The 18948-nt window shown below is 36.8% G+C and overlaps 2 protein-coding genes across 3 annotated transcripts in view; one reads left to right on the top strand and one right to left on the bottom strand.

Annotated features, from left to right (window-relative positions):
- Positions 1 to 18948, bottom strand: part of LOC149822119 (putative BOI-related E3 ubiquitin-protein ligase 3) — a 165834-nt gene that overhangs the window by 116165 nt on the left and 30721 nt on the right. The gene's annotated exons all lie outside the window — the stretch shown is intronic.
- LOC149822122 (uncharacterized) lies at positions 1338 to 2655 on the top strand. Its single transcript, XM_089980220.1, has 5 exons — positions 1338 to 1392; positions 1533 to 1623; positions 1818 to 1917; positions 2012 to 2096; positions 2156 to 2655. The coding sequence occupies exons 1-5, from the start codon at positions 1338 to 1340 to the stop codon at positions 2653 to 2655; spliced, it is 831 nt and encodes a 276-aa protein (XP_089836346.1).

The following is an 18948-nucleotide window of genomic DNA, read 5'->3' on the forward strand; positions in this document are numbered from 1 at the left end:
TCTCAAAATTTTACATATTTACAATGTACTTCAAAGATTTTGTGTTGGCTTTGTTCCGAGGGTCAGAATATTCTTAGTATTGAGTATTCAAGTTTGGAGTTCATGCAGTATTTGTGTTGGTTAACAAAATTCCATAGATGCATGTTATTTGCTGTGTCATAGGGACACACCATGTTGGGTGTGTGTCCATGGTGACACAAGCCGACGTGCTTGGACACTGACACGTACAACATAATTTTAATATTTTCAAATAATATTATATTACATTTTAATTTTATTTCAATAAAAATCCATTATTTAATGTTAAAATATATAAAAAATAGTTTTTCTTGATTAAAAATTTTGAAAAATCCATGTCGTGTTCCATTTTGAAAAAAAAAATCGAGCTTTCAAGTCAAATCCGAATCCCGCATCTTCGAGTCCACGAATCATTGTGACATAGGTTATTTGGTCCTTGAAGTTTTCCTCAACTTGGTAATTGTTTAGTTTATCTAGAAAAATTGGCTGCATAAAATTTCCATGAAGTTCCTTAGGATATTCAAAGAACAAAGTAAGCAAAAGCTATCTAGAGACCAACATCAGTGATCCTTTTGGTCAATAACTAGTTAGGGTAGATCTAGACTCGAGCTGGACTGAGAAAGCTCAATACTGCATCTTGGGAACATGAATGTAGATAACTAAACCCAACAAATTTGTCGGCTATCTTGCCACAGACCTAAGATAAGATAACAACACTAAGATAAGATAACAACACTAGTACAATGCATACAAAATATAAAATTTAGAAAACTTCAAAACATCCAACATGAACTTGGTTGGTTTTCCATAAATGACTAAAATCAAGTCAAATATATGCAAGAAAAGCATAGTAGGTTCCTTAGTATTTTGAAAAAGAAACTGATACTCATAGTATGGCGACTTTCTTTTGTTCTGTTTTTTGGCTGGTGATTATTTGTCATTGCTAATTTATTGAGCCTTACAATGAAAATCTTTTAGGACATTATATAAAAAAAGTTGTAACTGTTGTTCTTATCATGCTGTTTCTTTCGGCCCAAAATAATCTCTTATCTTTAGGTAACTTGATTGTGGACATTTCCAACTACATGTATCCCATATATTCTAGCATCTGCACTTGACAACTGTTCTTGATCATTTTCATGTAGTTAAAACAGCATCCCATATATTCTAGTATCTGCACCTGACAAGTTTTCTTCATCATTTTTATGTAGCTAAAACAGCATTTCTGGCATCCTGGTTTAGACAAATTCCTGCTGGTTGTGCTGCAATATGTCATGACGAGATTTGTTCTTTTTTTTTTAAATCTTAAAGCTGATGTAATGGTTGTGATTGTGCAGGTGCCCTTATCAATGTTGCAAGAGTTGCTGTTCCAAGGCACAAAATCCATGCACTATTCATCAGTTCCTTCAGTGTTTCTTGCTTAGTTGCACTTTCATTCATGAAACTGTAATAGATATTAGAGTGGATTCTTACATAATGCACTTGCACTAATCTTGTTGTTAATTATAATGCAGTTCTTAGACCTAATGCCAATTTTTCAGACAAGCTTCCTGGTTCCAGCTCTCCTTTGTTCGACCAGAGCCTTACTGATGTGCCTTCATTATCGTAAGGTTCTTTTCTTCTTCTCTCTCTCTCTCTCTCTCTCTCTCTCTCTCTCTCTCTCTCTCTCTCTATATATATATATATATATATATATATATATATATATATATATATATATATTGCTAGCCCCTAATAATGTGACAAAATTATCATTGTTGTCGTCTTATTATTATTATTATTTATTATCTCTTTTCCAGGTCCAGCAGGCTTGCATCACTCCGACATCTCTCTAGCAATCTTGCTCCACTCAATGGAGCACATGTTCCCTTTCAAGCAAGGAAGCCAGTGTCTAGAAAGGTGCATATCAAGTTTCTCCCCTGTTCATTTTTATGCACCATTTTTGTGAATCTCCTAACCTCGTCTCATCTTTCCTCTTGCTTTGCGGGTTCAGGAATTTGCCGCTATCAATGTCTGGAGATTTGCGAAGTTGGGGGAGCATAATGGAACGTTGAGGCAGAGAATGAAGCATTTGATCGGTATATGCAAAATGTTTCATTGTTGTGGGAAGCTTTAGGTGTCAATTCTTCCTTGGAAGGGCTCACACCCGATGGTGAACCCATGCTTGCACCTGGTTGTCCAGATGAAGTTGCCCAGAGCAGAGTGAGTTCAGGATTGAAAGCAAGGCTAAGATCCAACCCTGAAAGAGCAGATAAACATGGAGAAAGAATTCAGGAACTAATCAATACTGGATTGGAGAACCTGAAGAAACGTGAAGATGGGAGGGACCTTGATTGTGTTGATCCAGATGCCACGGGCGGCGTGAAAGAGCTTAAGAAACTAAACAGTGGACGCAAAGGCCAGTTTGAAAGGCTTTCTGCTATAAATGATCTTGATAAAATGGCTAAGGTTCAAAGCATGGAGGACATAAAGATCTGTGTGGAGATGAAGTCACAGTTATTTCCTCGGAATGAAAAAATCCCTGTGGTTGCTGCCTATGCTTGTCAGACATTGATTTTTAGCATTGAAACTAATGAAGATGTACTGAAAAACATAGACGAAGAGTTTCGGTCACCTGAAGAAATTGCAGAGCTTTGACATGCATCCTGGGAGTTGTAAAAGGGTCCACTAATCAATGGTGCTTCCGAGCATCTCTGGTTTTCACTGCATCATATGAATTTTGAAGGCAGTGGATCTTTTTCGAAGCATCACATCAAGTGAAGAGGGAGCTATTCTTTGCAGGTAGGTAGGGAGATGCAGGTCACCTTGATGTTGTATGATAATGTTCTTATCGAGTTAATTGTCATCTATATTATTTTTTGGCTGCATCTTGTATTAAAGATGCAATTTGATGCATACCCATTTCATTTTGTAGCTATTTCTTCGTTTCTGAGCAATAGTAATAATCTCTCTCTCTCTCTCTCTCTCTCTCTCTCTCTCTCTCTCTCTCTCTCTCTCTCTCTCTCTCTCTCTCTCTCTCATCCCATTAGGTTGTCAGGAAGCCTAGAACAAAATCCAGCTTCCAGACCTGGGTCAGAACTGGTAGGATCCCAAGTTTCTGTATCAAGTCATATCAGCCTCCTAGACAAATTTCTGGTCATGCTTCATACCATCAAGATTGTTTGCATATGCTTCTCAACCTATGGTTGGAAGATATACTTCCTATATTTTGGATTCATTCGGTTCTTTCAATTCCCAACCTGGTAATGCTAACAAAGAATGACCTTACAGGAGTGGAGTTCTATCTTCCCAGTTTTTTTGTCATCTAAAGTGACAAAGTTGGGCAATCTTCCTAGCTTGACACTGAAATTAGCATACTGTAGAGCTGGTAAGGAGCTGGGAGCAATTGCCATTGTTTTTTTGGGATAATTGAGGAAGACCACCTTACTCGCGACCTCATTGGTGGTGTAAAATGTTTCCCTTGCCACTCGGGAGTACACCCAGCATTTGCCTCGTGGCAAGAGATGTGCACTCATGGGTTTCGAACTCATGACATCCCTTCAGTTTGGTGACTTTCACGAGTTGCCCTTCCTAGATGAGCAGAGCCCTTCAAGACCTGTCACAAGGCCAAAATTAGGTCTGTCTGGAATCTGAGTAAGGCATTTTTTAGGGGCTTTATTGACAATTTCTATCCACATTTCCTAGGTTTTATAGCTTTCCTTTAGAACAATATTAGGTCTATAGGAACATTCATAAATCAATAGGAGCACACATACATATCAAAATACAAGGATAAAGAAAGAAAGCTTTGTGCTCTTCCCTGCTGCATGTTTAATTTCTTAGTGCATAAATCTTAAAGAGAAAACCATATTTCTACCACTTTTAATCTAAAATGAAATAGTTTATGAGACAAGAGGTTTCTTTTAAAGAGCACTCCTAAGAGTGAACCTCATGGAGGCAAGTGAGGCTTCTAGTTATCTTTTTTCACAAAGATTTGGATAAAACTGACCTTGGATAGAACTGAACAAAGATTTGGCAAGCAAACCAAAATGTGAAAGGGTTTCTTATTGAGAATGTCAAAAGAAGTTGTTCAGCAAGTTTCACTACTTTTCCATTCCATTCTTTTAACACTCAAAAGATGGCAAATGATTGATTCGCCATTGAGAGCATTCATTCCAAAATGAGAGCAGATCAGGTGATCTGTGCGCAAAGATCATGAGGTCCTTGGGAGATGAATCAATGGACGGTGAAGATGTCAAATCACTTAGATCACCTGATTTGCAAAATTCTCGAAGGCAGAGGCCCCTTGTTTTTTTTTATTGCCTCGGCGGATGGAACATTTTGGGCCTACAGGCACAACTAGAATGCTATTGAAATTGACATTAATTTTTCTGTAGCCATTTCTGTATATTCAACTTACCCTACAAACAGGAATACATAGTGTTGAACACAGTGCAATAAAAATTGCAAGACATGCTGAAATTTTTCATTGGGCATTTTCCTAAAAGGTGAAAACCATTCTCTCTACCGTGGAGATGGTGAAAAAGCATTCTCTCTATCGTGGATAGGGAGGCCTATATTACATAAGATGGTCTTAGGGGTGCAACTGAGTCAGGTATACCCAACCCAACCCGACCCGATGTCCCAAACCGATTATACCCAACTTAACCCAATTTTAGTAGACCTATGGGTTAGGCTGGGGTTCAAAAAGTAGACCCATAATGGACATGAGTCAAGTCTTGGCTATTGTAAATGAAGACCCGAACTCGTTTGATCCTGACTTGAATATGTACCTGAACCCGTTTTATTTGTGAACTAACACCCAACCCTAACACGCATTGTACCTGAACCCAAACTGATTATGTACCAAACCCGTTTTATATGTGAACTGATGTGAACCAAATGAAACCAGACCCACTATTAGAACCCGAACTCATTTTTGGATATTTTTTTATATTTATACGTAGAAAAAGCCCCAAGAACAGAGACTTAGCCTCACTTGCTCTGCCTGCCGTACTTACGGTCACTGTCCTGGCAAGGGCTTACCCTTTGCCTACCCATTTTTGGATATGATATATAATTAATGTCTTTTTATTTCAACATGAAATGATTGTTTGGTATCGAGATATTCTTTTTATATTTAGATTTTGTCCCTATTTAAAATAGTTATAATCTTCTTAGTTAGCTTATAATCTTTTTAATAAATAGCTAATTCCATTAATTTACATACTTTTTAATTGATGGGTAATTAAGTGTAAAATACTAATAATATCAAGACCGTTGCTGAAACCTGAACCCATTAAAAAACCCAAAATGGTCATACCCAAACCTGTTAGCCCATATGAGTACATTTTTCAGCAATAACTAGGCCGAACCAAGAGCCGAATAAAAATGGGTTGGGTCCAGGTCTAATGCTCGACTTGATTAAAAACAGGTCTATTGAAGAGCCGACCTGTTATATATCTGAATCTACTAACATATATGAGTCTACAATTTCCAGTTGTACCGAACCTGAATTAGATTGGGTCACGTTTGGGTTTAACTTTTAAACCATATTAAACCTGACCCAAACCCAACCCGGTTACACCTCTAGATGGTCTAGTGAAATAGTGAAGGAAGCTGACAGCTGGTTGTGAGCTAAATGAGCATGCCTTGAAGAACTCATGGAGAATGTTTTGGTTGGACTTTTTCTATGACAACTAATGATTGTTGGATCTAATGGATTTGGACTTAAAGTATTAGCCATATAAATTTTGCTTAGATCCATAGACCTGGATTCATATAGATCCAACCTGAGTAATTGGTCTGAAGAAAATTCTAGCTTTTCCCACCAGCTAGGTATCTCAATGGGTCAGGTATGACCCGATCCTAACCCGTACTGGGTCCACTAAGATCCTGGTTTGGCATGAAAGAAAGAGGTCCGAAATCCGGGTTTAACCTATACGGTCTAATTAACATATGGCTGGGTATGGTTTTATGAAATTTCATTCATCCATCCCGAGTTCTGATTAAGATCTGCAAATTTTCAATCTAAAAATTATAGAAAAAATTATTTTACCAGGTATTGGCCGCGTCTGGTTTATCTAATCCTAATTGGACCTGGGTGTGGTTTTACAACTTATAGACATTTGGCATAATAACTGTGAAGAGATCAGGTGCGATATGATTGCACAAATATCTGTACATACCCTCCATCTTGGGACCAGGGCCTGTCAGTTGTGGGGCCCAAAGCCTGATGGAGGGTAGGGGTGGCAATCAGGTAGGGTTGGCCGGTTGGCATGTCGGGTCGGCGGGTCAGCATACCTCAACACGAACCGACCCGTTTATTAAACGGGTTGGCTGTGGCAAACACGAACCTGACCCATTTATTAAACGGGTAACCCAAAACGACACGGTTAACCTGTTTAATAAACGGGTCGGGTCAGGTAAATGGGTTGGCAGGTTAGCGGGCGGGTTGGCGGGTCGGGTTCAGGTAAACGGGTTGGTGGGTCGGGTTCGAGTAAACGGGTTGGTGGGCGGGTCGGGTCGGGGGCGGGTAAACGGGTTGGCGGGCGGGTTGGTGGGTCGGGTTGACCCGTCTGCCTAACCCGTTTATTAAATGGGTCAGCTGGGTTGGCATACCCCTAACACGAACCCGACCACGACACAAACCCGTTTAAGCCAAACCCGAACCCGCCTAAGAAATGGGTTGGCGGGTCGTGTCAGATTTTGCCACCCCTAATGAAGGGCAATCAGGTACTTAATGCACAAATATTTGTGCAATCATATTGCACCCGATCCCGAGTCATAATAACTGGTCAGTCTCATAAAATAACGCCCCATTCAGCTATTCTACTTTGTCCTTCAATGTGAATATTAGCACCATGAAACGTATTTCTTGGAGAAGTTTTTCTGAGTTCTTATTTAAATGCTTCAGCAATCTCACCTACAATATGAGCAAGGGTTAAGGCACCTAAGCAAGCATTGGATCTCTTTTTTTCCACAGAGAAAGCTGGGGCTAGGCAGACCCCTACCAGTTATACAACTATACCAATGGGATCCCCCCACCCACCACCACCACCACCTCCACGCCCCCGCCTCGGCCTCCGCCTCCCCCGTTGGTCAGCAAGCCTTGGATCTCGTTTACCTAAAAAGGAAGTCATCCTTTTATGTTCCTAGGGAAGTCTTTGGTGTGAATGTGCATACAGTATCAATGAGTTAAAACTCATAAGTGCAAGTTGTTTTGGCTCAATCTAACTCTATAATAGATGTATTTATCATAGTTCATTTGTTAGATATCAATCTTTATATTTTTTTTGCCAAAAATGTACTTTTTAAATCATGAAAATTTGGTGCATTTATAACCGTAGAATTTTGAATTGCCAGAGAAACTTAGACACGTTGAAACCCAGTGATACAAAAGTGGATCTCCACTAATACCTTATAAATCACATCTATAGAACTAGATTTAATAAAAAAGGCATGAACGATAAGTTATTGCTCATATGAAGTCATTGATACCATGTGCACATCCGCAACAGCATTTCCCATGTTCCCATATGGTAAAACGAACTATCGGATGTCCACAAACATGCAGTAGACATTAACATATCGAGGAGGGAACAGTTTGGGATGGAAACACCGTTTCCAGGTGTTACCAAAATGGCATTGCCAAAATGTGTAGTTGTCAAAATGTGGTGTTAGGGATGGAGTTCTCAAAAAATCCTCTTGTGAATAGCGTTGAAATGTGGTGTTGGGGTTGCCAACTCTATCCCCTGCACCAATGCTACCATGGAGCATAGGTTCAAGTCTCTCTCTCTCTCTCTCTCTCTCTCTCTCTCTCTCTCTCTCTCTCTCCACACACACACACATATATATATATATATAGAGAGAGAGAGAGATACAGAGAGAGAGAGAGAAATGGGTCGGTGCTAAACTCATTTGGTGCTTAACCACATGCTAAATAGGTTTTTCGTGATTTATTCATTTTTTTTTTAAATTCTGACCATACCGATGTGATCTATGTACTTGATTTTGTAGGGATCAGCTCTTGAAGCTTTTGATTCCAACACATAGGTGGATTTTTATAAAGTTCAAAAAATCAATGGTCCAAAATCTTTATAAATTTTTGAGGCTCTAAACATCATTTTTTTCATCCAAAATACATGATTCTAGTGTGGATTCTTAGTAAATGGATCATGCCCAACACATTTATAGGGCCGACATCCATTTAGCATGTGGTTTATCCTCAAATGGGTTTAGCACGGACCCATTACTCTCTCTCTCTCTCTCTATATATATATATATATATATATATATATATATGTATATATATATATATGTATATATGAAAATTAAAACCTACAAAAGACAAGACCTACTAAATGAAACATACTATTAGCTTTTCATGAATTTTTGGTGTTTTCTTGAAATTCTGACCATATAGATGTGATCTTACTTTTTTTATAAGAATCACTTCTTGGAACATTTGATTCCGATGCATGGATAAGTTTTTATAAGGTTTCAAAAATCAACAACCCATAATTTTGCATAAAATTTTGAGGCTCCAAATACCATTGTTTTTATCTAAAATGCATGGTCCAAGTATCGATTTCTAATAAATCAACAGTTCTCAATAAATCTATGGGGTCAGAATTTTGAAAAAGATACCAGAAATCCACTATCATGTTTCATTTATTAGGTTTTGTATCTTGTAGGTTTTCATTTCCCTATATATATAGTGTTATTTTGATAATGCAAATATTTTCCAAAAGATAAATAGTCATTGAATCAATGTAAGAGTTATTTGCCCATATTAAACCTTTCTTTTTGTAGAAAATATCTTCAATGTGGCATGTTCTTGGCGTCACCACCATGATTTTGAATTTTATTAAATTAACAAGAATTTTATAAGAGCATTTTGGTTTAGGCTTTTTAAATCTGAATAAAAGATAAACATATATCTCACAACAGTTTTAAAAGTAACAATCAACACATAATGTATATATTGTATTTATATATATACATTATTTTCAAAGTATAATTAGGTCATTATCGTTCCACTTTGCTAGAAACAATAATAGTTATAGTTGTTTCGTCTCTTCAATTAACAAGAAATTGACTTTAATTGGTAAAACTAGCAAATTATTTAACTAAAAGCAATTCAACACTATAACCTTTGTTACAAACATGCTTCATGCTCTGATATACACATATACTATTGCACCATGTATGAATTTATAATATAATAACCTACCTTTGGGTAGAATCACTATTTCATAAAATCATACACAATCATAATACTGAATTTTAACACGGTCCAAAAAATCCCCAATCAACACAACTCAGAGTACTTTGGTGATTGCATGAGTCAGTTAATCGAGATCTTTTACTGCAAATATATTCATATTATAGAGCATATTCATGCATAGATAATAATGATGAAACATGTATTATATCATCAAAAAGTATAAATTCATGCTTCTATTTATATGCATAAATAAATTTTCATGAAAATACATAATAAATATCATGAATTTAGTCATAATTCATGCTTAAATATTATGCATAACTTAAATAATATCAAATGCATGTAAAAAGTCATACTTTCATGATAATAAACACTTATAAATCATCAAAAATAACAAAAATATGTTTATTTTGGGTAAAATCTAGGGTCCTCATGCTGAAACTGGTTTAAAAATACACTAAACCGGTCTGAAATGACCCCAAACTAGTCAACTAAGGTATTGAACCAATCCTAAAAATGTTGAACCAGTTTGAAACATATATAAAAGCTCATAAAACCTTAAAACCCAAATAAGAGCATCCATGTTTCTTCATAGATTCATGAAAATAGGTTTCTACATTCAAGAACCGATCAAAAATGGTTTTGAACCGATCCCGAAATGCCATGTATCAGTCATAGAACCGGTGGGTTTAAATAGTACATGGACCTTATTTCAGACCTCATCTGATTCAATCTGGATCCAGATCTAGTTTTAATGGATCTTGGGTCAGATCCCTCCAGTCTGGATCCAGACCTATGTATGACTGGGTGTCAAGTTGGATCCCACAATCCAAACCGATATGGATCCAGATTTATAAAAAATCTGGGTCAGATCCAGATCCTGAAACTTATCCAAATCCAGGCGCAATCCAAACAGGACCTGGGTTAGATTCATACCTCAACCCGATCCATACAAGACCCGGGTTATATCTAGAAACCTGATCCACACAATACCCGGACCCAGTCAAATCAGGATACATGTCAGATCCAAGAAGCCAACCTAATCAAGACCTAGACCTGATCCATAAAAGATCTGGACCAGATCCAGATTTGGATCCTGGATCATGTTTGACCCAGACCCGATATCTTAAATGGGTCAAGGTCCGATCCCATCCAATGGATCAGGTCCTAACCCGATCCAGCCAGTTCCTTAATGGATCTGATATGTGGATCGGGCTTGACCCATAATGTGATGCAGACCCGATCCACCCAAAATGGGTTTGGATCAGGCCTACGACTGGGTCGATATACTCGATCTGACTCGGGTCTCAGCTCAGAAAATGGCTCGATGTCCTTTTGGTTTCTAAGAAAACTGAAAGCCATAAACAGTGTGTTAACGCCAGCTCACTTATTCCAGTGGACGGCATCGGCGAGGCCGCCAACGATGACAACTATCTCACCAGCACCTCCTCGACGACAATAGTTGGATAGCTGGCAGAGCCGGCGCAAGTAAGGGTTTACATTTTTTTTTTTTGTTTTTTGTAGGTTATATACCTGCGAAAGATAAAGACTTAGTTTTTTCTATCATTGTCGCTTTAGATAATGGTAAGAAAATTCTGGTCAAGGAACATCAATCTCAAATAGAATAAGTTGTTGATGAGGATATACAACAACAAGATGCAGAGGCTCATTTTAAATCACCTATATAGAGGTATATGAGGACCAAGAAATTTGTTATCCATCCAGATTATCTGGTGTATTTGCAAGAGCTCAATAATTTTTATAGACATTGATGATAATCCTTTCACCTTTGCAGAAAGTCATTAAAAGTGAAAGATCAACACATTGAATCAATGACATGAAAGAAGAGCTTGACTCTATGGGCAAAAATGATGTGTGGGATCTTATACCTCGACCTAATTGAATAAGACCTATTGCTTGTAAGTGGGCCCATAACCCAATGTTGGCGATCATGTGAAACCATAACTGAAATGTAAAAGCAATAAATACATATCGGTAGACATTATGGATGAGACGAGTATTGACATAAGTGCATGGCGTTCTCTTTAACATATCGATGCCTATGATCAGCCCAAGTCGCCAAGTCGATGATAAGCAGGACCCTAAACTAGTTACTCTCATCAAGCAACCATGCCTTAATTTATAGTAAAAGAAAAGTGATGGTTATACATATGACATTCATGTATGAGAACCCTTCGCATGCACTATTGAATAAGAACCTTTCACATTCACGTACCCCCTTTCCCACTAATGTCCTACTAAAGCTTTTATTAGTGTCAAACCAGATCACACTTAAGGTTAGACCCGATCCAAAATGTCCAAAAAGCAAATGTAAGGAATATGACAAGAACCACTCTAGGCTCTCTCATCTTTACTGTCAACCTGGACTCCACCTTCTTTGTAAAGGAATGATTCAAACCTACCCAATGGCCAAAAAGAATATAATTTGTTGCTTTATCATTCATGCCTGTATACCTAACACCTATCCCTTCTTCCACAATGGACATACCAGCTAAAAGCCTAAAATGGCCTGGTGACCCACAATGCCCTTTCCATAAAACCAAAAGTTTCAATCCTAATGTTTTTTATGCAAATGATGTTGACTGTGAATTAGCATTCTTTGGGATAATTTTTTTGAACCTAGCTCGGACAACAAAGCATATTGTCCACCTCTTTAAGTTAATTCATAAGTTTTTTTTTGTGTGCTAAGCTAAAGGAAAAACCCATCACCGAGTACATATTGGCAGGCGTTCAGTTGGTAAAACCCCATGAGGTCCCACCTACCCATAAAGAGTAAACTCAAATTTTATCTTGTAGTGAGGGATGCCCTGTGGACCATGTCACTTGAGCACGAGTATGGGTATTGTTGGGTTTCCCTCTTTTGTGGGACCCATCTATTTACTGTATAAGAATCTTTGCTAACTGACATTTATTGACATGCTCATTGGAACCACACATATTCATTATTGCGGAGGGATTCCCAAGCACGACCTTTGATTGTCTCAAGGTCGATTTATGGTGCTTTAGCTTCATAGCAATTTGTGAATGGCACTTCAGCTTCATAGCGATTTGTCGGTGGCGCTTCAGCTTCATAGTGATTTATGAATGGCACTTCAGTTTCATAGCGATTTGTGGGTGGTGCTTCAGCTTCATAGTGATTTGTGAATGACGCTTCAACTTCATAGCAATTTATGAAATGGCGCTTCAGCTGAATAGCGATTTGTGAAATGGCGTTTCAACTGAATAGCGATTTATGGATGGTGTTTCATCTTCCACATTAAATGAGCATCTCATTCTCTATTTAGGGAGGAAAGGTTCGACTAGAAAAAAAAATTCACTTCCTTTTGGGGTTGCCTCGTGCGGCTGGTTCTTCAGAACATTTGTTTCTTTTTGGTGAGGTCTTTCCTCTTGTTATTTTTTTACACCTTTGTGTGTTTGAAAGGCTTATGACTTTTGGTCATTTTGTAAACTCTGTTTGAAGATAGTGGAAGAAACTGACCTATCGGTTGCTGTGGATGTACCTCAGTTTGAGGAAACTACGTAAATCATGTGTGTTTCTTTAATATCTGTTGATATATATATATAGCTTCCATTGATTTTCACTTGGGAGAAAGTCAGTTTTTCTCAACATCTGGTATCAGAGCAAGGTTAATCCAATTCTGATTCATTATATTTTGTGTGTGAAAATTATGGAAAGCAACGTTGGGCGTATGATTAGTTTGAATAACACAAATTGGATGACTTGGAAAATAAAAATGGAAGATCTTTTGGTTTGTAAAGATTTGGATGGACCCATAGAGGGTAATAGCGGCAAACCAGAAAAAATAAAAGATGACGAGTGAAAAAAGCTAGACCGAAAAGTTGTTGGTTTCATTCGGCAATGGATTGATGATAGTGTTTTTCATCATGTCTCCACTGAAAATTGAGCACATGGTCTTTGAACCAAATTAGAGAGTCTTTATGATAGAAAGACGACAGCAAACAAAGCTTTTCTATATCGAAAGCTTGTGAATCTTAAATATAAAGATGACACTTCTATTGCTGAACATTTGAATGAGATTAAGAAAATTGTAAATCAGTTGGCCATCATGAAAATTACCTTTGATGATGAGTTCCAAGCTTTGTTACTTCTTAGTTCACTTCCTGAAAGTTAGGAAACTTTGGTGGTCACAGTTAGTAACTTTGCACCTCATGGAATGGTAACAATGAGCCAAATTATCAGCAATTTATTGAATGAAGAGACAAGAAGAAAATCATCAGGTCATTTTCACTCCAAAGCTCTTATGATGGAAAATCGGGGGAGAGGTAGGAGTAAGAGTAGGGCTTCGCACAATCATGACAAATTGAGAGGTCGTTCAAGCTCGAGTTTAAAAAAAGACGTTGAGTGCTATTGTTGTCACAAGAAAAGACACATAAAATGAGAGTGCAGAAAACTCAAGTTCAAAGAGCTGAACAAAGAGAAAAATTCAGAGAAAAAGCAAAATGATACAGTTGCAGTCACAAATGGTGAACTCATGATTATCTGTGATGATACTAGCATTAATTTAATTGGATAAGAGACAAATTGGGTAATTGATTTTGGAGCTTCATTTCATGTTACCTCGCAGGCTGATTTATTTACTTCTTACTCGCAAGGTAATTTAAAAAATGTTCGAATGAGAAATGAAGATGTGTAAAAAATTATCGGTATAGGTGACATTTGCTTGGAAACAAATATTGGTTGTAAATTGTTACTTAAGGATGTGATGCATGTACCGAATATTCAGCTAAATTTAATCTATGCTGAAAAGTTGGATAATGAAGCCTACAATAACAATTTCAGTGATGGAAGGTGGAAGCTATCCAAAGGTTCTCTGGTATTAGCAAAAAGAAAAAAGACTTGTTCTCTTTACACTATGCAAGCAAAGATTTACAAGGGTGTTGTGAATGCTGTGGAGAATGACTCGTCCATCGATCTATGGCATAGAAGGCTCAGGCATATGAGTGTGAAAGGATTGCAAGTTTTGTTCTAGAAAGAGCTTCTAACGGGGATAAAAGGTACATCTTTAAAAACATGTGTTCATTATTTTCATGGTAAACAAAATAGAGTATCATTCCGCAGAAATATTGCATCTAAAAAATCTCATGTTCTAGATTTGGTATATTCTTATGTATGTGGTCCTTTGAAGGTTAAGACACTTGGTGGTGTACTATATTTTGTTACTTTTATTGATGATCATTCTAGAAAAGTTTGGGCTTATACACTGAAAACTAAAGATCAGGTTCTAGGTGTATTTAAGCATTTTCAAATCATGGTTGAAAGAGAAACTGGAAGACAGTTGAAATGTGTTCGCTCAGATAATAGTGGTGAATACATTGGGTCATTTGATCAATATTACACCAATCATGGCATCAAGCATGAAAAGACAGTAAAAAAAATACCTCAACAGAATGAGGTTGCAGAGAGAATGAATCACACCATTCTTGAGAGAGTCAGATGTTTGCTATCACATTCTAAATTGCCAAGATCCTTTTGGGGTGAGGCAATGAGGAAAACAGTTGATCTTATCAATTTGTCTCTTTATATTTCTTTGAATGACGATGTTCCACAAAAAGTTTGGATAGAAAAGAAAGTCTCCTATGATCACTTGAGAGTATTTGGTTGCAGAACTTTTGTTCATATTCCAAAGAATGAGAGGTCCAAACTTGATCCTAAAGCAAAACAGTGCATATTTCTTGGCTATGGCCATGAAGAATTTGGCTTCAGGTTGTATGATCCAATTGATAAAAGGGTTGTCAGAAGTCGATATGTTGTTTTCTTGGAAGATCAGACTATTGAAGATATTGACAAGCTTGAGACAACTGAGTCTAGCACTAGAGATCTTGTTGACTTAGATCCTCTTGATTCACCTAATGTTCATGATATCATTGAAGAGATGCAAGCATCTTATGATAATGTAGAGGAAGGAAATGTTGAGCCAGAGATTGTGGAAAGCAGTTACCCCAAGCGTCATTTCTACAATCATCATTAAGGAGATCTACCAGAGAGAAACAACCATCTAGAAAATACTTTTCACATGAGTATGTGATGATAACAGATAAAGGAGAGCCAAAGACTTATCAAGAAGTTTTGGAGCATGAAAACAAAACCGAGTGGTTTAAGGCGATGAAAGAGGAAATGAAGTCATTGGATGAGAATCACACATATGATTTGGTGAAACCACCTAAAGGGAAGAAGATTTTGAAAAACAAATGGGTCTTCAAGCAAAAGAATGATGAGAACAACTCTCAACCTAGATTCAAGGCACGACTTATTGTGAAAGGTTTTGGTCAGAAGAAAAGAATTGATTTTGATGAAATCTTCTCACCAGTTGTGAAAATGTCCTCCATCCGAACTGCACTTGGTATAGCTGCAAGTATGAATTTAGAAGTTGAACAGCTTGATGTGAAGATTATATTTTTGCATAGTGACTTAGAAAAATAAATTTATATGGAGCAACCTAAGGGTTTCATTGGAAAATGTAATGATAATTTGGTTTGCAAACTGAAGAAGAGTGTGTATGGATTGAAGCAAGCACCAAGACAGTAGTACAGAAAATTTGATTCTTTCATGACTGAGCATGGGTATTCATGAACCACCACAGATCATTGTGTGTTTGTGAAGAAATTCCCAGATGGTAATTTTACTATTCTCTTGCTTTATGTTGATGATATGCTAATTGTAGGTCAAGATATAAGCAAAATCAATAAGCTGAAGTTAGAACTGAGTAAGTCCTTTGCCATGAAAGACTTAGGTCCAGCAAGACAAATTCTTAGGATGTGAATTGTTTATGACAGATCGCATGGGCTAATTTGGTTATCACAAGAGAATTATATTAAAAAGGTTCTTGAGAGGTTCGATGTAATGCCTCGAAATTTTAACCCAAATTTATGAGTTTTGTTTTTATAACAGCTGAAACAAGTAATATTATGGGGTTAAACATTCTGGAACATTACAGTGGAGAGCAAGCCAACACGTTTATGTCATTTCACTATTAATGAATAATAACATCAGAGTTTTAATGACATGTTCTAATAAATAAAAAAAAGAACTCAAACTATCCGGGAACAGTAAATCCAAAGTCTCGATCAAAGCCTCATTCCACAGCCGCTCATAAACTCTATTCTATTCTTCACCTGAAAAATGATAAATTTATAGAAATTTGACTACAACTGTCTAAGTAGGTAATTACTGTAATTCTTCTTGCAGGTATATCATGTGTCAAGTATGTGATGTGAGTGTCATGTGTGATTTTCAGTATATACAGGATTAAATAAAAAAACTATACAACAACAATAACATGTATATCATTTAACTAACAACCGCAACATTAGCATGGATAACATTTAGCTACACATCAATATGATTCAAATATCTCACATGTTATAATTTCTAAAGCATGCTAAAAGTACAAAACTATATTCTGAAAAAGTTATGAAGCTATAAATCTTGCAATTTACTCAGTGTGATACCTAAAATGTTCTAATTAGTGTTTATCTTTTCTTATCCCGTGGGTACACACAGGCCGAATCACCCGTAAATGAAGAGAACATTCAGGGGTTTATTATTTATGGATGTTTTATTAACCTGAACGTTCTAACCGAAACTGTAAATCCTAAGAGAGCGGCTAGTGACCGAGAGAACCTCCCAAAGGCCAAACTAAAACATGATGCATCTCTAACTTCTGCAGAAGAACATAGAGCTATCACGTAGGACACATTTGGTAGTCCGGGTCCCCCAACTCCGAGGATTGGGGACCAACGAGTCACTTTAGCTCAAAACAGTTAAACACATGTCCCCAGAGTTTTATACCACCTACCCTTTCCAAGGTAAGCCCGAATCTGAGTGGGTTAATCTTTTCATTTATTTAAATTTTCCAAAGTACAAGGGCATTTTCCCAAACTACATCCTACTATCATAGTAGTAGGTCCCCAACCTTAGTCATTTTACCAAGGCATACACATTCCAATTTTCTTTTCATATTGATTGCACAAACCCACTCAGAGTGCTCTGGTGCCTTTAAATCAGTCAAGCATGAATGCTTTGGTACCTTTAAACTAGTGAGGCTTATATTACCTCCATATATGATTCAATTTTTCATATTATTTCTGCTTATGATTTCAAGGGCTAGTGTGCCCCAACACGTAGTGGCATGCACTATCAACTCTTACAAAAAACAAGTAGAGTATTGATCTGTTAAGAAAAAGGGCACCTAGGGCAGGTTCAGGGATTCGTGATTTGCAACATATATACCCTTTTCTTCATCACATTAACAATTAATGTTTCAGAATATGCGGTGACGTAGACATGAAAGCACATTCACTTAAGTTAAATAGGCATATAGATCATGAGTATCTACGTATCATAAGTATTTTCATAATACAATCTAGCATCATACCTATATGCCTGAACCCAACACAGAGTTAAACAAAACGGTGCAACATAATACAAAATCCATAGTCAATGTTGCTGTAATCAAGTGAAATTAAATTCCTACTGATTCAAGAACTCAGAACTGTGAAAGTAAACTATAATAGTGCACTAACAATCAGTATGGTGAAATCAGACCATACTATTGCAATAAAAACAATGCTCTGAATATAGTTTAACAACATCTAATCAGAGGATAACAAGATATGTTAGTCAAAGTATATCAGGGTATAAAATCAATATTAACTGATCAACATATAACATGGTGGTCAGTTAACATTAACTGATCAGCATGTAGTGAGGCATGCTATTAACATTAACAGGAAATCAATTAACATTAACCATTCAGAACCTAACAACGTAGTAAGTTAACTCTAACTGATCAGCAATTTACAAGGCATGCTATTAACATTAACATGGAATCAATTAACACTAATTGTTCAGCCAAACAAGATGGTAAATTAACTTTAACCCAATCAAAACCCAACATTTAATACAAATCCATAGAAAATGTACACAGCAAACTTGTAACCGCAGTTCCAATTACAAGGCGGGTTAAGTCATTGTCCTGTGATTAAGCTCTCCCTCAATGCATCCAAAAGTCATGGTCTTATTTAGTCACTCAAATAACTAAAAGAATTATGACCTCTTGACTCCTCGAGTCATTACTAGACTTCACAACATATCTATTTAAACTTTATACTCAGAAAGCATATTATGCATAACACAAAAATTTACAGCCAACCAAATTCAAATCTATACTGGAAGAACATTTTAGACATCACTGAAAATCACATGCTTGAGTATGATTTATACTGTGAAAGCATAGTTGTCTTAACTAAAAATCATAGCCAACCTTCTTCAGTTTATATAAAAAAAAACTATTTGATATAACTAGGAGCCACAACATATCTAACTAAAAGAGCATATCAATGAAAAGAAAAATCCGATCTTTTAGCAAATCCGGTGTAACGAGACAATAGAGAAATGTAATGTGAAAAAACCAACAAGTTTATCAGTAATGCATGATTGATCACATGGGGATCACAGGTCAAACTTTACCAAGATACCACTTTTGGTAATTATACGTAATAGACACATTAATTTTTTTTGTCCAAAGATAAGATGTTCGATCAAAATGAATATTTCAAAAATTCATGATAAAAAAAAAATGACAAACATGGCTGATTAGAATACTGAATCTAAGGAACTTGTAGCATGACCAAAAGTTCCATAAGCATGGTCTACACATGTGCACTCTTCAACCCACACG

This window comes from Nuphar pumila, chromosome 11 (assembly GCF_984573655.1).
Source record: "Nuphar pumila chromosome 11, dmNupPumi1.hap1.1, whole genome shotgun sequence".
In the NCBI taxonomy this organism is placed as follows: Eukaryota; Viridiplantae; Streptophyta; class Magnoliopsida; order Nymphaeales; family Nymphaeaceae; genus Nuphar; species Nuphar pumila.